At 31.7% G+C, this 24,846-nt stretch overlaps 1 protein-coding gene across 8 annotated transcripts in view; it reads right to left on the bottom strand.

The window, feature by feature from the left end:
- Atg17 (autophagy-related 17) overlaps window positions 1-24,846 on the bottom strand; it is a 41,893-nt gene that overhangs the window by 7,622 nt on the left and 9,425 nt on the right. For 3 of the 8 annotated variants that reach the window (XM_014423676.3, XM_024359097.2, XM_014423677.2), the window contains exons 3-16: window positions 24,222-24,430; window positions 20,294-20,455; window positions 17,983-18,109; window positions 16,804-17,038; window positions 12,619-12,699; window positions 11,429-11,599; window positions 10,527-10,711; window positions 10,238-10,424; window positions 8,732-8,911; window positions 6,335-6,499; window positions 6,059-6,186; window positions 5,856-5,979; window positions 3,977-4,189; window positions 1,257-1,472 (exon numbers count right to left, since the gene is read on the bottom strand). In XM_014423676.3, coding sequence (XP_014279162.1) covers window positions 1,257-1,472; window positions 3,977-4,189; window positions 5,856-5,979; window positions 6,059-6,186; window positions 6,335-6,499; window positions 8,732-8,911; window positions 10,238-10,424; window positions 10,527-10,711; window positions 11,429-11,599; window positions 12,619-12,699; window positions 16,804-17,038; window positions 17,983-18,109; window positions 20,294-20,455; window positions 24,222-24,430 — 2,383 coding nt within the window. The remainder of the gene's footprint in view (window positions 1-1,256; window positions 1,473-3,976; window positions 4,190-5,855; window positions 5,980-6,058; window positions 6,187-6,334; window positions 6,500-8,731; window positions 8,912-10,237; window positions 10,425-10,526; window positions 10,712-11,428; window positions 11,600-12,618; window positions 12,700-16,803; window positions 17,039-17,982; window positions 18,110-20,293; window positions 20,456-24,221; window positions 24,431-24,846) is intronic. The other 5 variants (XM_014423678.3, XM_014423679.3, XM_067051369.1 and 2 more) reach the window with 5 other exon arrangements.

Below are 24,846 nucleotides of genomic sequence, written 5' to 3'. Positions count from 1 at the left end.
TATATATATATGAACCATTGAATATTAAAGTGGGAAACTGGAGATCTGAAATATTTAACACTCAGGGAAAAGCTCTATCAAGCTATTGCTACACTTATCAGTTGCTAATATATCAAAGCTCTAATTTCGAATTATACTATTTTTGTATTCAACCAATTGCATGTTAAAGGATGTATAACGGGAAGAAATATCTAGTAAGAAAACAATATCAGACAGCCAGTTTACAAAAAAACAATCCCCAAAAATGAATTTTATGATTACTGCAGTTAGTTACATAAAAATATTGTTAGCATAATTTAATTTTCTTAATATTATTGCAAGAAAAAGTATAATATATCTTAATACTCTCTTCATGCATATCCAAACTTTGCATTTAACTTAGAAATCAAACAGTATTTGCAATAAATATAGTACTTATACTGGTGGCATTCTCTCCAAATTTGCATCATTTTTGACATGCATTGGACATTATCATTTTCATTTCACTAAAAGAATGAGTATGCAAATGAAATAGAAATAGAAGTGATAAAATATCCTATACTAGATAAAAATATATATACAGTAAAACTTTGTTAAAACGACATCCCAGCATTTTTCTCTTTATCTTAGTCAAGATCTAAGTTGCTAGTTTTCCTATTCAATTTTCTTGGTTGTAATAATCTTATTCCTAACTATAATGCTCCAACTGAAATGTTTTCTTTAGTACATTTTATTTTGTAAGCATGATACAGGACAGATTGACTTAAAGTTTTAAATACAGTAACAGAAGGAAACAATAAACTGATACAATCTAACGGGTAAATAAAGTCCTTCCTAGGAATTAGGTTTGAGGAATCCATTAACCTGTAAACTTTCATCATTCCTAGGATCCTATGCATGCATATGTTGGATTTCTAGAACATAGATCCTAGCAATTATGTTCGGGAAATCCATTAACCTGTCAGCTTCTACCACTTTATTGTTTCCTTCCGGTACTTTTTTAAACTTTAAATCAACCTCAAAAAGATTTTGCCACACCTAAAAACATAATAACTTTAATATTGTGAACCAATTATTGGAAATCACAGACTTTTCCACTTCTGCTTGCACTAGATAGATGATCAGAAAGCATCAAAAGAGCAAAAAACTAAATAAAAGGAAGTGGATCAAACTCAATCTGTGAAAATGTTTTGAACGCATCTTAGGTTATGGAAGGAATCTTAATATACATTAACGTGAGGTAGATTAGGAATACAAAGTAAACTAAATTTGTAAACCTCTGGAAAGGCTATGTGGGACTCAGACACACTACGAGTAGTATTCCGAGGTTTTTTATCCACATCAGTTTTCTTCAAAACCGTAACTGGCTTGCTCTCTTGAATCTTCATCATTTCTTGAACTTTCATCTCTTCCCGCAAGCTGTTTAATTCTTTTGTCAATTTATCTCGAGACTGGTTTAACTTTTCTAGAGCCCATTTCTTTTCATCGATTTCCTAAAAAAAATTCAAAAATTAAATTTTAAAAATCTTCATAAAGCAAATTCAAATACGTAACAATACTGTAGATATCTGGCAAATAATAAAACAAAAAAATTGTTTCTCCTAGATAAATATTAGGCCTTTGATTTTGAAGATTCCAAAAATAAATTGGTTTATAGAATTAAGAGTAATTTATTCATTTTATGATAAAGTTTTGTTTTCTATAGAAGAAATTTTAAAAAGAAATAGGAGTATTTTGGTAGTCAGATTTATTTTTAAATAATTTTTTTTTTTATTAAATTAAAAAAACCTAATTACAGAAATAACTCTACCCTATCTTCTACTCCTACTTCTTTTAAGATATGGGATGTTATTGGAAATCTCCTTAAAATATATATGTGGATTCTTAGTGATGTTTATAATAATAATAAAATTATTATAATTGTTTATATATATATTATAAATGTTAATAATAATTAAACTGATATAGTGGTCAGGTGCCTTCCACATCTGAATGAAACTGGAGACTTCTAAAAACAAATTAATACACTTTTTTTATGTTTACATGACCATTATTACAGAATGTGGTACATATACATATAACACAAGATTCAGTATTATTGCTACAATATAAAGCTAAAACAGTCAATATATTGACAAAACTCGGTATTGACCATGTATGAAGCTCTCAATTAAAAACATGAATAGATACTAATGCAATTGAATCACATCATCTAGATATATTTATTTGAAAGTACAATAGCAACATTAGTCGTTCCATATAAATGCAGGATATCTTTAGTAAACTTGATAAAGTCCAGGTCCATCTGCCTGTGGTGATTAAAAGTGAGAATACTTAGTAAATTTTCTGCTAGAATTATGAGAAAAATGATTAGTTACAGTATACATTTAGAGACCAATGATTATGGTCTGAACCATTATTATTACAACGTTTTCCAGTCAAGCTAAATATAAAAAAGAAAAACCACAATAGTACCCTTTTAGATGATACATTTTGTAAGAGATCTGATCTGAAAGCCACCTCAAAAGAATCAATCAAGAACATCTTCCAATTATTAGAAGATGATTAACAATGAAAGGATAATAACTGGAGGCCATACTAACAAATAAAAATTCCTTGTCAATTATGATGGTAAACAATTTTTTTTTAGCAGATTAGGGCTTCTATTTTGGCAGTTACGAGAGGGTGACTACATGTCCACTTTTTGAGAAGATATCCTTCTTTGTGGAGTTTCTCCTCTTCTCCCAGCATTTTGGAATTTACCAAAATATGGTCAAAATTTTTAAAGAATAAAATTTTAGCTTTTAAATCTAGTCACCATGAATGGATGAATCTATATATATATAGTCCATACCTAAACTTAGATTCAACTCTAACCTACTTTCAAAAAGCAATTAATAAAGCAAATGAAAAGTTATTTGACTATCAACTAGTTTGCAGTTGTTTAAATTGGGGACGAGTTTTCTGACCAGTTACTACACATGAAACGGGTGGAATAGTTTACAAAATGTATGAGCATGGAATGCTTTTCAGAACTTTTAAAGATGTGAATTTTCCTTTGTTTTACCCCAGCTCCAATTCTACTGTTGGAATATCATACTTGGAAAATGCTTTCACATATAATAGTGAAGTGAACATATGAACAAAACCAAGAGAAGAATTAAGCTCTAAAAGGACTATAATTTCATACAAATGACATACAGAGTTTCACAGTTTTTTAATGTTCAGACAAGATATTTACTGAAAAAAATGTATTCAAGTCGGAAGTATTCATATGAAAATTTATTTCTTCTCTTCACTAATAACTTATGGCCACAGTGTGTTTTCAGTGCAGGTTTGTCTTATTTCAGTCAACTAAATACAAGAAAAATATCAAATTTGCAGAATTGACTCCAGTTATTTAAAAAATGCTATTCATACTCTACTCTAAATTGTAAGAAAAAAAATTATGGGTGTGGGAGCACGTATTAAAATAAAAGACTGTCATTAGTGTTTACTTAAGAGTTTGATGAAGTAAAAGTCTGTGTTACGAAACATATAACAAGTTTTAATTAAAACCATTTAGATTGGAAAGCTCAAAATTTGTTACTTATATATTAAAATACACAATTTTTTTTTACAATAGCAGCAAAATTTATGAATGTCAGTAGAATATAATAAATCAAACTAAAGCAAAATTAAAAAATATGTTAAGAAATCATGTTTTTTGTTATAAAATGTGCCAGGACAATTCCTTTGTAAGGTTCATGAATAAATGAATTTTAATAGACAAAGTATCTATTTAATACTAGTAAAAAGGTACCAGGTTCAAACATTGGTTTGTTGAGCCAAACTGTTCTGAAATTTTTTCTAATTGTTCGGCACAGAAAAGGGAAGATTTCTAGATATACCTATTGTTAACTTATTACAAAGATCAATGAATTGTAGTGAGAATAACTGTAATTATTTTCTGATTGCTGATATGACTGCCTTATTAAACACAAAATAAGAAGTTTACCTTTAAAAGAGACTCATGTTGTCGGGAACAAGCCTCTTGAATCTGGGATATGAGGCCCTCCAGCTCAGTTTGCTCACAGAGGATCCACTGCTTGAGGTGACCAACATCCGTCTTCAACTCTGCCATTGCTTCACCTACTGTTGAGCCCATTCTTTCCAGGTGAATTCTCAAATCTTTAGCATCTTCCCCTTTAGTACATATCGTTTCTTCCTGCTGGTAATACCATAGCTCAATAACAGAAATTAAAATGATAACTCTGACCACAATTATTATTCCATAAAAACAACAATAATATATATAGAAACAAAAGGGAAAACAATTTTTTTAATCTAGTCCTAAATATTATATAGACAGAGAAAAAAAATAGAAGAACATAATTGATAGATGAACATTGCAAGAAGTTGGAACTAAACTTACAATATGAAGTTATTTTATTTGTCACTTTAATAAGCAAGCAAAAAGACAAAAGTAGAGAGACAAACTTGGGAAATTAAATGAAAAAATAATCTCAATTTTGTGACACATAATTTTCAAAGTAAAATGAAAATATACATAAATGTAAAGTAACACTTGTATGGCTTCATTATGAATACTTCATAACTTAATGACAAAAAAAAAATCATGTTTGTATAGAGTGAAAAAAAATAACAACATAAGACCGAAAATAATGCTACTTTTTATACTGATGGCTCCTATGACAACTTATAGCTCAGGAGCAGTTTTTCCAGCTTCAACTTATCATTAAAATATAAGCTATCAATGACAGATTCATGTCAAAGATAATGTGTTAGCTTAATTTATAATAGTTATCAAATTTAACTTACCCATCACTATAATTAACAAATCAGACAGAAGTGAGATTTGTTTTTTAAACATAGTAAATGATACTTTATATCTTTGTATTTTGACTTGACTAAGAGGAAAGAAAAACACTTGCCAATTACATGTTAACAGTCAGCATAGCATCCTTACCACTTTAAATAGATGTATACATATATATTTCTGAATTATCAGGAGAGCCGTTTTTTAAATACAGATGTGTCAAGGAAAATATATTTCCCCATCCATGTATAAGCAAAAGTTGAGTTATTTCCAACTTTGGACCAAATCAGCCAAATTTGGGTAATTGCATTTAAAGTGATCCAGCACTGGTTGATCGAACAGCACAGAAAAAATTCATACTTTGCAGATGGATTCCTTGATGTTTTGTTTAAATACAAAATATTAGATGTGAGCAACATATACTAACAAAATGCCCTCTTAAAATTTAATTTCAAGTTTTAAAATTTTCCAGTGGCAATATCTATTGGGATACCATATGCAGATAAAAAGGAATCCGATAGCATTTTTGAAATGAATGTGCTAAACACATTCTTGTGTGAACCCTACAAATAACTGAAAGACTTAAACAAAAATGGCCACAATTTGGCAACAGAATACAATAAAAATTATTATTGATTTACCAAAACATCAAGGAACAGAACTAAGACAGTATGAATTTTTCTGAGCTGGTCGTGCAACAATTTTTTTTTTTCTGGAACACATATAAATGACTGACCTACATGCATAAGCAAAGTAGTAGATGTAATTTAAAACGATGGAAATGGGACCATCTAGGTACTAACCCACACAATCTCTGAAAATTTCATCAAAATTCACAGCAATAGGTATTATGCTCATTACAAGGATTCTTCTATCCTGAGAAGAAAACTTGTTTTTTATTTCCTGTACCAATACAAAACTTCCCTACCTTCGATAATGAGGAATCAAAAAAAATCTGAGCTCAATTACTTTGAACAAAATGTTTAATTTAAAAATTAAATTTAGTAATCAAAATAAAAGGCTAATTATAATACTTCCCGGACTGAATATACATTACCTTTTCCTGATGGATAGGATCTTGTTGTTTCTCGACGCAAACATCACCAGGGCTCTGTACAAATTTTTCAAACTCCTCTGTGTCAGTTTCCGATTCAAATCCCCTGTAAAGTATATTTTTATGCCTGTAGGTTGAAAATAAAGAAATAAAAAGGTATAATTACACACAAAACATTATAAAAGATGTTATATGAATTAATTTACCTATCACTGCTGATAGGCTGAGTAGTTGTAGTAGCTGACTGTACTAACGACTGGCTACATTCCGTAGCAGGCTGCAACAACGCAGGATCCAAATTACTACTAAGCCCTGCAGCTGTGACAGCTTCAACCTTTTAAAAAGAAAAACCTATACATCTTCAAGAGAACAAGTTAAAGCCAATGAATTTGGGTTATTACAAATGTTGATTAATGAGTATTTGTAAACTAACTATAAACATAAACAAACTCAATGATTAAAACTGAACTTAAAAAACTTACAATTCTGTCTTCAATCGAAGCAGTGGGATTAGGAGGTTCAGGCTTAAGATTTGTTGAAGATCGACTGAGGAAAAATTGAGTTATAGATGCTGTATCTGGAACTGACAGCAACAGTTCCAATTTTGGTAGTTGCGTCTTCAATGTTTCAATATCTTCAACAGTCAACTGTAATAGATTTTAGTGATTATTAAATAAGCATTTCAATTATATAAATAGATTTGTTCAGATAAATTGATATTAATTGTGTTGGATAAGAAGTGTCAGCCTACTTTTTTGTCCAAGGGTCAATCTAATTTGTAATATCAATTACAAATACAAACTATATATGCCAAATAATACTTTTTTGATGGCCAATTCAGTAGGTCTTGTTTCTTCCAAAGTATATTAAACTAAAGATAATAACCATGAAAACCATGACAGTATGCTTAAGTGATGTTTTTATTATACACTGAAGATATATTTTGTTTTATGATATCTATCATTCATACATTCTTAACAAGATTTTTATTTTAAGATATCTACGACAAAAATTTACTACTTTCTAAACAAAATGTTTAATTAATTTATGTATAAACCTTAATTACAACCTATCGTTATAATTTTTAAACCTATAAAAGTAAATAGTCTAAATGTTTGGGAATGCTTAAATGATAAAGAGCAAGACTTTGCAACTCACATTCTGGTTAGCCCAATTGCTATAGTAATTAACACTGTCTCCACTTTATCCTTCAAAAGCTAGAGAATGGTAGGTTTATTACATTGTAATTAATATGTGTAATAACTAATAATGTACTGGTACTGGTACTGGTATTTGGTGGGGGGGGAATAAGTCCGGCAAGTGGGCCTAGTGGTCCTTTTTGCCAACCCCTGGCGGCTACCTAGGTTGCCACCGCATACTAATCAAGGTGGGAGTGTCGAGATTCATTCTTCGGGACCGCCGAAACATGAATGTTTAACTGCCTCAGGTGGGAATCGAACCCACAAAGTTCCGTACCGAGTGCACTGGGACCTGCGCCCCAACCGACACGGCCATTACGTCCATAACTAATAATGTAGCAGTTTTTTTATATTTTAACCACATTAGGCCTAACTTAAACCATCAATTATTACGAGTTTTGGTTTGCTCTATCCCCAAATCACTGTCAGTATCACAGCAGAAAATTACAATCAATGTTTCTATCAATTGAAAATAGTGAAATATTTTCAAAATGTTTAGTGAACAATATAATTAGAAAAACTGAATGGTATACGAGTAAGAAAATTTCGTTCCTCAATGTTTTGTCAGACTGAGGGAGGGGATTTATTTATTATACATAGGAAGTTTAATAAACCAATATTTATTTAAAAATGATTTTTTCTAATAAACCTTCAAAAACCAAACAAAAACCCTTTAATATAAGTATCGAAACCTTAAATAATTAATTTTAAAGATATCACAGCTCTAAGGGGTTCAGGTATACTCCTTCAGCTTTAGTGCTGACAGTTATGGCTAAAAAATACAGTGGGTGATTAATTGAAAAAAAACTTTGATGTCAAAAGTTTAATTTGTTTAACCTTTGTAACAAATGGATAGTACTTATTTGCTGAATGGATCTCCTAAATAAAGTCCCTTAGTTTTCTCATGGCACAAAATTAATTGAAACATTCTAAAACCCATTGGGACTTAAAAGTCCATTTCTAAGAGGTTCATTCTTTGATCGTTAGATGGCAGCACAAGCTTTCACCTTTCTGTAAATTTGTCAAGTAAAAGATTAAAAGATAATGTAAGGCTAAGATGGTTTGAAGATTGAAAAGTGTTTATATGTTTGCTTGTGTAAAATACTTCTTTGTTTTTCATTTAGATAAATTATAATTTTTAGTTATTATTAATAATTATACATAATGTAAAATGATTTGGAGGATAATTTGAGAGGGATGGGAATCAGAAATTAGAGGAGCCTTGCTGGAGACCGTGAAGCATGGGGAAGAACGGCGATAGAGGCCCAGGTCCTGTAAGGACTATAGCATGGTAGCTAGCTATAAACAGTTACTTAGAGAAGAAACGAACAAAAAGTGAAAGCTTTATAAGGGAATTGAATTCTGATAATTAACAGTAAAAGTTGTTAAATATTTAACAACTTACAAATTAATATGACTTATACTTACTAAATGAATAAACTTATTCAATAAATTTTATTTATTTCTTAATATATACACAAAAAGAAACAAAAATGGCCTTTTCAAAAAATAAATAGGTGAAATTGCAAAAAAAAAAAAAAGTTTCATAAAAAATACTAAATACAATTGTAATGATATTGAGTTTATCTAGTGGTATATATTAATAAAAGCAATGAAATTAGTTACTCCACTTGTCTAATATTATTTATAATAAACTAATAAATATAAAAATACAAATACCTTAGGCAAACTATCATCAAATGGTTCAGGAGGCTGTGTTGCAAACGAAGGAGGCATGTCCTCAAGGCCAGGAAACATTGATGACAAAAAGTGGCCTTCAAACTGAGAATGAAAGTTTTTCCGACGAGCAACTTCTTCGGAATATATGGCGCATAATTGACAAGCCAGATCATTAGCCCACTATAGACCAACAATATTCAGTTTTAAATTAAAATATATCAATAAATTTTAAACACTTTTAAAAAGGTAGAGACAAATCAGGTTCATTCAGTACACTGATAACATAAAAATAAAGAAAGATATTAATAATACAGAATTTTTATATGGTTGAAATTTATTACAAATAAATCATAATCATCAAATACTTTTCTACCAATGAAAAACATGGAAATTGATTAAAGAATCAATAGTTATTTTTGTAGCAATAGAATGTCATACAGCATTCCTACATACCTACAAACGGACAGATTATAATAAATATTTTAACACTTTATATACCTTGTTTGTCACTCTGCTAGTCGAATGAAATTATCAAGAAAACCTGTACAAAATAATATTCACAATATTTATTGATGAAGATACCTCAGTAGGTTCCCCAAGGGAGTTAATAACAGTCCAAGCAATTAAGTAATTGCAAAACACCAACGGAAAAACATCCTGTGTTATCAGTGAAACTCATTTAAGCTAATCTTAACCCACCATTGCTCCGGGAGTATTAAAGTATATGTTAAACACTAATGAATTAATGCAAAAAAGCAGAATCTCTCTTAATACTTTTTTTCTTTAACTAATATTCATATTTAGCAGTGTTTAGTGTTAGGCGTGGGAAAGAACAAAACAGCTGTGATAGGTATCCAATGTCAACCATGAAAACTATCATTAGAAAGAGGTTTTGCCCATTCCTACTTTGTGTGCTTTCTCAAAAACGGTTCATTTATGTTTTAAAAACACAGGATCCAACTAACATTCTGCAGGAATTTACTTGGGTTTTGGTGTCTGTTTCAAAATCTATAAAACCCAATTTGTACCATCTCTACTGCTGACTTACCTCTGAAAGCATTCCAAACCCTCTCACTTTGTTAATGATTTTTATTAAAGTTCCATTAAAAAATTTAGGACCAAAATTAAGATTTGTCACTTCTCCATGAAATTCTGTTGCTTTTAATACCTCTTTCCTCAAAATTCATCACTCCTGAGAGCCGGAAAAGGATCGATACTTAATACGATAGTAATAAATAAATGTTGGTACAATAAAATAAGTACCACTTACTAGTGTTCTTCCCTCTTCCTCACAATACTATCTATATTGTAACAATTAGTAATATATGGTTTAAATTATATAAATTCAGATTATAATTGACAGGTAACGTTTTATACATAACCAGACAAACAAATTTGCAAAGAGCCTGTGCAATTGTGTTATTATGGAACATTTGGCCCATAATAAGCTAATATTTCATTTGTTTTCTTCACTTATGGAATGCTCTGAATAAAAAAGGCTCTCACCACAAGAAATGCCTGAGAGAAAGCTCGCCTGCGAACAATCTCAGACACAGTAGTCATGTAGACTGATGGAGCCATATGGAGCTGCTGCAATACCGTCAGCTGCTTCCTCAATCGTTTCAGACATTCACGGTACATCATAAGCTTCATCTCTAATTCATTGATGCGACATTCCGTAAACATGACCCATCTGTCAGCAGACATAGGGAAAAAAATTATAGTAATATTTGATTGATATATATTATAAACTTTAGTCATCAATGAAAAATCGATTGAACTCAAACAAACTTACTTTAATCGATGATGGAGATTAATAACCAATTCTTGTTTCGCTTTATAAATTCTTCTCTTAAGATCCCTCAACTGCATATGATTTTGCAACATTACTACAAGCTGTTTCTTATGTGATGTACAAAGATCAGGGAGAATACTAGCATCACCTAAGTTATTTGCTCTTAACTGATTATGAACAAATGCCTAGTAAACAAATATGATTTTTACAATTAATATAAGCAATGAAAATACAATCAATTATATTTTATCTTACATACCATCTATTTGAAAAAATTGTAAAATAGAAATTTTGGAAGGAATTATTTATAAATATTAATTACAAATTTTAAATTAGATTTAATTTGACAAAATGCACCAGATGAACCATCAAATTGTCTGCAGTACGAGTCGGTTAGACAATTAACAAGAGGAAATATAAGAGAAAAGCTAAAAGAATACTATATATAAAATCGGTGGGAGCCACCTTGTAAGTCTTGAAGGCTGCATACAACTGCCATTCTTAGAGGCAATAAGTTCCCTTGATTCAAGATGCTTACAGAGTATCTTCATAGCACTGTAGTCATGGAAAGTTACATACCCTTTATGCTATCAAGAGGAAATGATAGTTCCATATTTTGATACATGTCCTACCACGGAGAACATAAGAAATTCACATTTTGACATTAGCTATTTGAGGAAATATATCCTATATTGGGCTGCTAGGAAACAGATGACAATATGAATGCAGGCATAAAGAAAAAAAAAATGGATCAGAGCCTACCGGACTCGGATACCATGAACAAAATTTTTGTATTTCATTTTATCAACTGATTGTTGTTATAAGGACGGGAGTAGATAAAATAATAATGATTTATTTATAGATAAATAAATTTAAACTTTGTTCATAATGTAGGCATATACCTGTGCTAAATCCACTTGTTCCTGAAATGCTTTTTTAGCTTCTGTTTTTAACTTGTCTAGACCAAACAGGCGATCTCCTAAGCCTTTGATTTCCCTGTAATGGCATTTTTTAGAAATCTCAAGGGTTGTCTTCACTTCTGTTTTTATTTCTTCCATTATAATCACATCGAACTAGGAAAAAAATCAGAACATTAAATCAAACATAAGAAAAATAAAATTATAACATACATAAAAAAATAACCAATAATAGATTGTCCTTTCAAGTTTCACTTTTCAAAAAAAACAAAATGTGGATAATTGTGAAAAAATAAAATAAAGACTGAACATTAAATCCTAATCACATATCATGCTTAAAACAATAAATTAAACAAAAACATCTAACATGCAACTAAAAAGTACATATACAGAATTGCCAGCAAACAAAAATCAAAAACTCATGCATACACTACAGGTTTATCAGATCAAGTAAGTTTCATGAAATTACAGAATAAATTTCCAATAACTACTTGAGGTGTATTGATAGTGGCGATTATTAAAAAAAATAAGGCATTATTAGTTCTCTGAAAAATATTATTAGCATAAAAATTATCAAAACAAATAATAAATTATTCATGAAATAGGTTCTAGGGAGCAGATAATAACCAGTTTTCTTGCCAGTGAAAACACATCCAACCAAATTTATATCCTGACTAATGTCAGGTACTCATTTCAGAACTGAATGAACTCCGGAAAGTCTGGTGAGCCCTAGTATTCACCACAAGAAAGCCCATCAATTTTCTATAAATGTGTATGCCACCGGTATTTATAATATTTATAACCGGTTCTATAAATGTGTATACCAGCTCACTCTTTATAACTATTTTCCCGTTTTTAATACAAACTTTTGAGACCTTTTGTCTATCTCTACTAGCTTTCTTTACTGGTCTATTTAGGCTACTTTTTTCAATGACAAAAAATTAATGAGGTAAAACACAGATTTTTTTAATCAATCATTCGCACAGATACAGAAAAGAAATATAGATAAGATATTAGTAGAGATAATGAGCATATTAAGTCAAACATGATGTCTAGCATCACTTTATAACAGAATATAGAATAACAAACTAAATAAGAAGAAAATATTTATTGCTTTCAATGATTATCAAACAGAAGTTTGTTCCCATCTTAAATTATAAAAATTGTCAACCAACCTTACCGACCTTAAGACCCTCGAAATTATCTAAAGGATCCATCGATGCTTTTTTCAGTTCTTCCAGTACAGTTTCATTGAACTAGGATGGAAATCAGAATATTAAGTTAAAAATGTTATAAAAAAAAAAAAAAAAAAAAAAGAAGTTATACATTCATTCAAAAACTAGTCAAAAATATTTAGATAAGATTGCTGACAAACAATAAATGAGTTAAACAGCTTAAAGAAAAAATTGATTTCAGTTATGTTTCTAAAACTATAAAATAAAGATTTAATGGCAACATCCTAATACATCATGCATTATATTGGAAGACATCTGGATAAGAAAACTAGTAACAAAGCAAAGCATGTACAGGTTGGTCAGCAAAATAAAATTAAATAATAATATAATATCTGTAGTTTTGAGGGGTTATCGCAACCCTATAAAACAGTGAAATAATAAAATAAAAACTAGCACTAAATATATATAAAAATGTAAATTTAGGTATGGATGGATGTTAATGGGACACTTACAAGGAAACTAGATTGATGTGAGATATATATAAAAGTGAGATTATAAAAAGCTTACAAAAAATTACTGGAGGAAAAAATGGAATTGAATGTGACTTGAAACCAGAGAGAGGAAATTACAAGGAGGTTGAAAGATAGGATTGTTTAAGGCTAAAAAATGGTTTTAAGAGGATTCAAAAGAGAGAAATGTGATGAAATTTATATATGGTAGATGGATGCTGATACATACTTTTTATTTAATCCTCATTTCACCAAAATATTCTAGAACCTAATTTTTCCATCAATTTTTAGAAAGCATAACAAATAATTCATACCAATGGATTATTGGGTTGTATTCAATGATAATCTCACTAGTTATCTGACATTGCCTTGCTAGGCCAGAACGACCAGCTTTCACAACTTATAGGGTTTATACTAGCTGGTATAATTTATTACATAAATTTCCTGGTTCCATAGATTCAACCAGAAACCAGCAGTTAACCACAGAAGTAAGCAGACTAAAGTATGCACAGGATTAGGTGATTGAGAAGTAGAAAATGTTGTTTCAAACATTTAAGGAAACAGCAGTGGTGGTGGTATACCTATTTTCTCTTCTGTAATATGCCGAATAAACAGCATTCAATAACATTTTGTTTTACTTTTTATAATTTATCATACCTGGAACTCAGACTATCTTCTTGATTAATTTTTATTTCATTTAATTTATATAGAACCCACAGTGATTTATTTTCTTTAATATATGCTTTGAATTAACTAACTGAAGAACCCTGCCACTGCTTAGGATTTACACATAGTGAAAATCAGGTAATCTAACACTTCAGAATGAAAAACATTTAAGCATAAATAAAGATCTCATAAAATCCAGGAATTGTAAGGCTGTGAAATGTAAATTCAAGGCATTTTTCATCAAGATGATTAGATTTAAAACAAAATTGAAACTACTAAATATCGTTTTTTGTTAACTTATAATCCAATTTAGTATTTCAAAAAAAAAAAAATTAGGTGAATTAAAAAGATTGTAACCCTGTTTAATGACTAAAAGTTGTTGTCTAACTTCCTACACTGAGGGCTCAATGTACAGCCAATAATAAAAACAACCAGATAATACAGAAAAGAAACAATTATTTCAAGAATAAACGAATAAAATTCACAAATAGGAATAAATTCACCATAAATTTATTCAAAAACTTACTTAGTACAACTAAACAAAATTTATATTTCATTTTCTTATTTATGGAATATCATTCCACCATATAAACATGAAAAGATATTTTTATACCAGATCTCAGGGTATCATAAATATAAACATATGAACATGAGCAGAAGAATAAAATGAGGCTATACTCTGCAGACATTTGGCAAATTAATGTAAAAAAACAAACAGATAATTCTCCAACTATACTTTAATATTTATAAATAAAGAGAAATATAGCATTATTATTTGAATTTTTTTTTCTTCTACACATTGATTATACAAAAATTTATATTTTTCCTTTAGCTTCATAAATGGCCAAGATATGAATGTATGAAATTTCTAATCAGTCACCATTTATAAACAAAATGACGATGGGTAAAGACAAGTTTCCCGAATCAACCTGGGATGACCTGTGGGCTTTGGTGCCAAATCTAAAAAAATATGGCACAGTAGGTCAGGAAAAACTTGTAGACAGTTTTTTGTTTATTCGAGTTTTGGATTCTAATTATCTTGAAAAGTAAAACCTCATAATTAGAGAAGAAGGCAACTAATTTATTTCTTATATGATCATTATTCAGGTTTATTACAGGAAATAAACTGAAATAAAAAAAACAAAACAACAAAAATGTAATGTAACAACTGATCAAACTAAAAGAAGTAATTAAATAAAATTTACAGCCTATTTAAACGTTATTATTATGTTGTTAAGTTAAGAGAGTTACAAATTTGGAAGGAGATTGAAGTTAGTGGAAGCAGATTAATTCTAGCTTTCAAAGAATTAGAGATATTATCGAGAACAACTACAACCTAAACCCTCTTTTAAATATTTTTTAACTTTCTAGGCACTAATGGGAAAATAAATTATTCGATAAGAACAAAAAAAATCTGACTCACAGAGTTTTTCAAACACAATTCTCAATTTTTTACCAGCTTGAAAAATTTAAACAAAAATCCCGTTCTTCAGGGAATTCAAAGCCGCTAGACACCCTGTTTTTAGCATTTTGATTAAGAAATATTCAATATTAGTGCCACGTGTTATAAGCTCATAATTCTTGGGTCTTGTTGTAGGATGGGTTTTCCTGATCTGTACATTTCTGTGGCACCATGAAAAGCTCAATATCAGCCAGTCTCTTAATACAAGTCCAATGTTGAACACGGCCTGCAGGCTTTCTCAGTTAAAAGCACAAGAATGAGTTTTCCAGTTTTTCCACAACCTCCAGTAATCACCTTTCCAGTGCAGAGTCAAGAGGAACTAATGAGAGTAATGGCAACGAAATCAACCCTCTTCTAAATATATTATATTTTTCAAGTACTAATAGATAAATAGAATTATGCGATACAAAACTCAAAATTCCTGATAATTAATTGTGTTCCCAGTATAATTTTCAATGTAAAAAATTCAATTAGAATTCTTAATCTAAAATGAATTCAAGCCAGTTAGATACCCAGAAAATTCTCCATTTAGGGGGGGGATAGTTCGTAAAAATTTCAGACTGACAGTGATCCTCATTTCATTTTGGTCAAGAGTCAATTAAACAAGTGGTAAATGTAATTTACAATTCTTACATTTTACCTAAGTGAAAAACCATTGCAAATTAATGTTAACTAAAAAAGTAGTTTTACCAAAATGATGAAATATAAACAATTCCACTTGAATTTTTAGAAACAAATGTGAAGAACAGTTTAATAAAATTAATGAAAGTGTAGTAGCACATCGCTACAAAAGAAATACATTCTGAACAAACATTAATCAGCTATTTTGTGTTAGAATTAATTCTTGCTCATTTCAAAACAGCAATTTAAAAATTATCCATAATGGCAATACTTCCTCGTACTAAATTTTTATAAACAGTGTACCATGTTTTTTTCTGAAACTATGTATACCAAGTATTTTTCATTTTCCTGGCAAGCAGGCTCACGCTGTTTATTGGATTTGGATTCAGAAGATGCTAGATCATATTGTGCTGAGATACATTTACAATAAACCAAATTTTCCTCCTCCAAACCATTCTTTTAACAGCATAAAAGAATAAAATATCAACCCACAATTTGTTTATAAATTATAATACACATATAAAGAAAAAGATCACAACAGAAATGTTAACCAAAGGTGTGAGATGAATCTCTCCACTGGAACCTCTCGTATATCAACAATTCAAGGATGAATGTACAACATAAGAAATAAATCGCAGAGGTTAGAAGCAGTAAGCTGTAGTATCATATAAGAAAGAGATGATTCTTCCAATTTAACATTTGATGACACTATTATTTATTTTATTTTAGTGTAGTAGACGTGGCTCTTAAGATGAAGAAAGAAGTTTCATTAGAGTGAGTGAGAAGAAAATGGGATGGGTAACCCCAAATTTCATCGGTGTTCTTCAGTTATATAAACTATAGTAGAAATATGACAGAAAAATATCATCCCTAAGGAAGCACATACAAATTATTTTTAAAAAAAGCACGAAGATATTTCCTAAATACCTGTTCAAGTCCTTTGCGGCAGATTTCAGCAACTTGGTCAACCCTGTACTGGCTGTCTTTATCAGAAATCCACTCCAGTAAGGTTCGAGGAATTTTCTTTTTCTCTTCTGAGCTAATTGTCTTGTTACTTTCACTTCCCTCCATTGATGTTTCTTCATTACTCGTTTCCCCTATTGTTTCAGCCAATACTGGTAAAATTGGAATTTGTGATAACAACCCAATATCGTTGCTGAAACTAATATACAATTTTCTTTTAATTTAATGAGATAAAAATCAGTGAGTAGGGACAGAGAATTGAAAAAAACAAAAATGAATAATATATTTTTGAAACAATTGCGTTATTTTAATAAATCTATTGAATATAGCAGTAACTTATAGCAATATCTAGAAATGTTCACTGACTTCCAAAAAAGAAATTCATAAAAAAAGTCAACAATCGTATTGAAGAGTGGTTCATTTACAAACCAGAATTATTTATTTTGTGCTGTCTATATTTTAAAAAAATAACTCAATTCAATAATAACTATTTAATAAGTTAGTTACTGCTTCTATCCCTAAAGATCATTAGCAAAATTATATTGAATTATATATTTTGTTTCAACATTGGCTTTTCTTCAAAAAACATCAGAAATGTCAATACAAAGACTTCAATATTCTCTGTAACTGCTCATTGTTATAAATGACTTCAAGTTCGGTCCAGTCTTCAATGATTAGAATAAAGATTTTGATGATATGTCCTTCACCTTCATGAATGAACAAATTAGCAGCATGGCTTCATGGCTTCATCTCCTACTATGCAGCAATGGGAAGAAAGCTATTAGTCTTCACTATGAATTTAGAATTGCCTTAGAAAAGGTAACTTATTTACATTTGTATAATTTAAAATTTACCACTATAAATAGTTTTGTTTCTTTATTTAAATTTCTTTCCAAATGGAATTAATATTTAACATATGTTTATATTAATATATGTATACTCATATTCATTTATTCTTATTAGATGACTAATAATTCTACGATGGCAACCTCACGCGGCTTATGTATGACTTGAATACACATAGGGGGTGTTTCACATTTCCTTTAGAAATAAAAGGTTGTTGCCAGTTTCTTTTGCTTTATAGCCAAGTACTTAAGGGCTAAAACTTTATTATTAAAGAATAAATCTAATCATCAGACTTACTTATCAAGCATTTCTATATATTGGGGCCTTGTTTCCAAATACTGAGTGTAGGCTGCCTCAAATGCTGCACTCCTGTTTGAAAATTCAGTAGTAACATCTTCTAAATTTGCCATCACTGCTGCCCATCCTATATAATACGTTTCCATTAATAATAATAATCATAAAAAGTTTCCAGATGCCTCTGAAATGAATGAAGTGACAATATCAGGAACATGAAAAATTGGAGGGCGCCTGGACCTGACAGAATCCAAAATTATTGGATTAAAACATTTCATTGCTTGTGCGAGTTGCTAGCCAAAGGGTACAAGGAAATACTTGATAACACGCAAATGCCGCCTCATGGTTTCTCTGATGGTATCACTTATATCCTTCCAAAAAAGAATGAATTAAACCTATATCCTGAAGATTTCCGGCCAATAACTGTTTAAATGGTCTATATAAAATTCCACTTCTATCTTGGTGACCAAGATATATGAACACCTTGAAAATGAAAATATGATATTCACAGAACAGCTAGGGTGTAAAAAACTGGTTAGGGGTTGTAAGAAGCACTGAGTTATTGATTCATTCATTGCAGCACAAGTTTCGACAACCAACAGCAGTCTTTCTATGGCATGGATTGATTATAAAAAGGCTTTTGACTCTACTCCGCACAGCTGGCTGCTAAGAGTATTAAATATATACAAGATTAAAACTAACGTAAGCAGATTCCTTTCAAACCTGATGCCAGGATGGAAAACTATGTCTAGTATGGAAAGTCAGAGCTGCCTGCATGGCCAATCAAATCAAAATACTGAGAGGAATATACCATCAGCCCAATTTGTTTCTGCATGGCGCTATTCCCACTAAGCTGGATTCTTCGAAAGAATAAGGAGGGATATAAACTTGTCATCAACGACGAAGGGACCACAGTCAGCCACAGCTGGTACATGGATGACCTCAAACTATATGCGACAAACAAATAACAACTACAAAATATGGTTGGAGCCGTTTCATCTTTTACAAGAGATATAGGAATGTCATCTGGCCTCGTTAAATGTGCAGCGCTCCATGCAACCAAGGGGAAAGTGGTTAGTAAACAGAACATTCTGGTTAATGAAGAAGAGTAGATGAAGGAACTTGAAGTCAATAAATTACATAAATCTTTGGGTATGCAACAGCACCTTAAAATTTTCTGAAAATATATGCAACAAGAGCTTCTAACAATGTTCAAAATTAGGTTACGAAAAGTGCTTAAAACCCTACTAACTGGGAAACAAAAAATCAAGGCCATCAACATCTGCTCTTAGTTATAGCTTCAGCATAGTGCAGTGGTCAAACACCAGTTTACAGGAGATGGATCACCTTGTACGAACAACTCTCATACAAGAATGGACCCACCACCCAATATCTTCTAAACCTCATCTATATTTACCTAGGAAAGAAGGAGGAAGTGGTTTGCAAAATATTGAAGAAGCTTACCACAAAACAGGTAGGCTCTACACCAATATTTCCTTGTAAAAACAACAGGGGTTGTCAGCCATCTCAAGGGTGAACTCTGGTTTAACTACACTTATTCTGAGCAAAGGTGTTGAATCAACAATCGTATCAGAAAATGAACGACTGGCAGAATGGAAAAGCAAGTCTCTGCATGGGAGATTCTATAGCCAACTGAAAAGAGCCTGAGAAGACAAAGAAAGATCAGTTGAACGGTTAAAATCTGGAAGGCTATTCTCCGAGACAGAAGGGTTTGTGGTTGCCATTCAAGATCAAGTGATTGCCACCAGATCATATTGAAAACATATTCTAAAAGATGCAACAACACCGGATAAGGGTCAATTATGCTCAGTAACACTGGAATGTTGAAATTCCATGTTGTTCCTTCCTTTCAATTAGCTTCAGTTCATTTTTTTATTTTATTTAATTAAAAGTTAGTTATCTTATGATTTATAAGAAAGATGGTTATATTTTATGTTTCCTTTTTATTCATTTATAATTCTTTTTTTAAGTTTTTGCTATTTCCTTTTTTATTTTGTTAATTATAATTATCTCATTCTCCCTCCCCCCAATTTATTATTATTATTATTAGAGATATTTTATCATTTCATTATTTTTCTTTTTAAATTTCGAATTTTATTCTACCATACAAAACTCATTTTCAATGCCTGTTACATTATTCTCATGGGATTTGTCTCAGAATAAATAATGAATTGTATTAATATCATTATTCACTAGAACAACACATGCATCTGTAACTTTAATCAATTATTAAATTAATATTACACAGTTTTAATAATATTACGTAAATTAAAATAATATAACCATTATTTACCCTGTTGCTGCAGATGCTGTTCATGGATAAGCTTATCACAAACCCGACTGATCTGCTTTGCTTGCTCACACATTTGCTGAGCCAACTGACATCTCATGTTCACAGTCTGAATTGTTGGTGGCAAATTCAAGGAAGCGTCGACTTCTTCTTTCAGATCTGCGTCTAAAAGTAAAATACTTTAATATAAAATGTTTAGTCTGAATAAAAACATTGGTATCACTTATTACTTGGTTACATTTTTAATCCTTAATATCTTTGAGAGTTATATAATTCTTTTTTAAAAATAAAATTACTACATTTCTATATTTTTTGATAGCTTGTAACCCAGTTTTGCAAGACTTTTTTCATTTAAAGAAGTTTAAAATATACAAATTTATCAAAGAACTTAAGCTCTAATGATTGGTTAAAAAGATGTCCTGAAACATTTGTGAAGCTGTGAAGCTCTGGTGTCTGTTTTCTGGCAGGTGAATGTTAGACGAGACACTCCTTAAGAGGCTGGTGGCAATCACTTGATCTTGAATGGCAACCACAAACTCCTCTGTCTTGGAGAATAGCCTTCCAGATTTTAACCGTTCAACTAATCTTTCTTTGTCTATGGAGGCTTCTTTCAGTTGGCTATAGAATCTCCCTTTTACTTGCTTTTAAATTGAGCTGCTGCGAGATCTGTGGAACAGAGTTGCCAAAGAGGCAGCAGATTTTGATTACTTTTAAAAACAATGCAGGCTCCTCTGGGGTGCATGAGTACCAAAATGATTCTGTACAAAGGGCATCCCTAATCCTTTAAGCCTGCCTTCGTAAAGGAAAGGTCATGCATTAGAATAATATCAATGTTCTTACCTCTGACATAATGTAGCAGTACACCACTCGCAGCAATGCAGTGATGTAGATTAATCTGCAGCAGCTTCATAACCATAATTAGTACTCATCGTACAAGGCTCGAACTTTGGGCTGTGCTCCTGGTAAGCATTCACTCCCAGGCTCAGTGTTAACTGAACCCTTCAGCTTACCCCCACTCACGGCTTTCTCTCGGATCAGTCCTGACGTCGATGATTATATAGCTAGTGGTCGAGATGATGGACAGATCTGACACATCCTTAGATGCCACCACCATTGGCTAGTCAGTTCTCTTTTGATTCAATCCATGGCCAATCTGCATGCCCAGCACCCTCAGACCTTTAAGACTGGCTACTATGACTCTAAGCATAGCATGGAACCCTCTCCATGTCTTTGCTGTGGTTGATGGCCCAGTTGCTGATCCCAATCAACTCTTATTTTGTAGATTAATCTACATCACTGCATTACTGCGAGTGGTGTACTCCAACATTATGTCAGAAGTAAGGACATTGATATTATTCTAATGCATGACCTTTCCTTTATGAAGGCAGGCTTAAAGAATTAGGGATGCCTAGTACAGAATTAGGGATGCCCTAGTACAGAATCATTTTGGTACTCATGCACCTCAGAGGAACCTGCATTGTTTTTAAAAGTAATCGAAAACTGTTGCCTCTTTGGCAACCCTGTTCCACAGATCTCACAGCAGCTCAATTTACCCACCAAGGTGATACAGGAAGAGAGGGTATCATGTTTTTGTTAGGATATCTGCTGTCCTCCACAATAGATCTTGAGAAGGCTATGGACTTTGTGGGATGCTAATGCACACCATGAGCTATGGGGCAGCTCAAACAACAACCAAAGGAGTCAGAAAATTTTATTATTAATTATGATCTAGATGTACATAACAGGGGTAAGAAATCTACCTACTGTAATAGGGTGAGGTCAGAAATTATTAACATTACTTTGGCAACATATAGTGTTAGCCAAAATATAGTTAACTGGTGCGTATCCAGTGAAGAGTCAATCTCAGATCATAAATACATCAGATATGATCTATCTGTTGGAATGAGATGCGATGCAGTGTATGGAAATCCTGCTATTCATTTCTTATAGAATTAACCAGATGCTGTCCATAAGTTATCATAATACTTACAGATCTAGCCACTTAGAATGTTTTCATGATTCATTGATAGATGCTGTTATGAATTCATATCATTACAGCAATTTTGTCAGTCACAATGCATCCAACAGGAATGTCTCATGAAAGAATGATGATCTTAATAGGCAAAGAATCCTCACAAGGAGGTGATTCAATGTTGTAAAAAGATCCAGCAGATGGGATGCCTATAAGAAAACTCTTACAGAGTATTACAAATCTGCCTACAAAACCAAAAGACAAGCATGGAGGAAGTTTTGTCTGGAGGTAGACAATATTCCAGCTACATGCTGAATTAATAAAATTCCTTTGAATTAAACCAATTAATTGAATTAAACCTGGACTGTTGTGAATACTAAAAGAAGGTGGTATGTTGACTAACAACGAAAGTTACACCTTTGATATCTTATTGAGATTCCACTTCCCAAGTTTTGAGTCGCTAGAGAAAGATGTAACTCTTTCCACACTAAACAGTTACAGCTGTAGCAAAGATAAGTAGGATAAAACCAATACAATTATCATTATCGGCAAATTAGAATAGGCAATCAACTCGCCACCATTCAAATATCCTGGCAATAACAGCATCTTTCCTGCTCTGTTGTAGAAAGGTCTACCAGTGATAAAAACTTAAATACTTGAACTCTTTAGAGGTAGCGTCACACTTGGATATTTTCCTAATAGATGGAGGACATTCAAGGTGTGCTGTATAACCAGGGAAAGGATCTTATGAAGACCCCTAATCATTTCAGCCAATATGTCATACATCTTTTCTGATGAAAGTATTGGAAAAGATTGTAAACAGGCATATTAGAGAGCAGTAATCGGTAGCTAATGAATGCTATCCATTCCAAACAATATACTTACCAAGCAGGGAAGTCCTACGAGTTTGCTTTACAAAACTTGGTCTCTAGGACTAAAAATCAATCGACCAGAAAGAAATTACAGTAGGCATCTTCGCTGATATCGAAGATGTATTTAACAAAACTCCTTACAACATAATTAATGACAAGCTAAGGAATAGAAACAAAGATCCTATACTATGGATTATTTCCATGCTGGAACAAAGGATCCTTAAATCGGAATTAGGGTGCTCTTTACTGTGGATTAGGCCCAGAAGCTGCTGTCTATGGGGCGGTGCACTATCTCCACTACTGTGGTGCTTGATCGTTGACTTTTTGTTGTCAACGCTGAATGCTGCAAGTTTCCATAAACAAGGATACGTAGATGATATAATGGTCATGATTGCAGGAAAGTACCTCAACATACTTTCAGATTTACTCTAAACATCAAAAAACACCCTGGGGGATCAGTATAATGACAATAGCCGGAACATCAATCCACTCAAGGTTAATGCCTGTGTCTTAACTAAGAAGAAAAAGGTGACTAGGTTATCTTGAAGTAACCATCCTATTCTAACCATGGTGGAGGGTCAAGTTTTTGTTTTGTAAGACTGCCACAGAAATAAAAGTCGATCCCTCTAGGCCGGTTTAGAACTGGCACCACTGCAGTCATGAGACAGTAACTTCACTTCCTCATTTACAAACAACCCTGTAAGGCTGAAAATGAAACAGCATATCACATCATTTGCTGGTGGGACCCATTTGCAGGGTTGAGGTTTATGCTTTCTGATGTGAATCGTATTATGCATCCCAAACAGTGCGAATTGATGAACCCTTTAACATTAAAAATTTTAAATATAAGAGGGAATTCTCGATTCTAAAGAAAATAATGCAAATTTAAGTTTAGTTAATAACATTAGTTAGTTAATTAATGGAAATTTAATAATTCAGGATAACACATAATTCTATTAAGACAGCTTTGCATTTTTATAATTCTGCATATATGGTTAAGAGTTTTATATTCCTGCACAAATAACTCATTTAAACGACTAGATAACTAAAATTAATAACTTTAAGGTTGAAAGAAAGAAGTACATACTTGGAATAGGATCAATGCTAGCAACTGGTGGAGAAGTTGCATCAATAGATGCCTTGCTGAACAGATAAATTGGATTGGTGTCAGTTCCAGCAGAATACGAACAAACTCTAACATTAGGCTCTAAACTTTCACCGCCGCTTGCAAGTAGAACCTGCTTATCAACTGGAATCCCAGTGAGCTTCTTGATGGCTTCTTTCAGCACAATGCAACTAGAGAAATTAAAAAAGAAAAGATATTTGATGCATTATGATCAATTATGTGAATGTCATTATTAGTGTCATAGAAAAGACACCTAGATACATAAATATGATAAATGAGTAATGAATATTTAAGTCATGCTTGAACTAATCTAATTTTTCAAATGTTTGTCAAAGTATCACATAAAATACAGATTCATCATATCAATGAACAAAACTTACTACTTGATATTCAGTTATACAATGAAAAAGCTTTCATATTTGAATAAGAAATGGTATTTCATACCGTTTTTCAATTTCGGGTGCTTTTTAAATATTGCTCGATTTAACTATTTTAAAGTCTCCTCTTCCCGTTTTAAGCTATTATTTAAAAAATCGCTCCACAGGGGTCTTAGCAGGGCGGTTCCAGCGGGGAAGGATTGCTTTTT

This window comes from Halyomorpha halys, unplaced genomic scaffold (assembly GCF_000696795.3).
Source record: "Halyomorpha halys isolate HHAL.00 unplaced genomic scaffold, Hhal_1.1 Scaffold434.1, whole genome shotgun sequence".
Lineage (NCBI taxonomy): Eukaryota > Metazoa > Arthropoda > Insecta > Hemiptera > Pentatomidae > Halyomorpha > Halyomorpha halys.
This window is presented reverse-complemented; position numbering and strand designations above follow the sequence as displayed.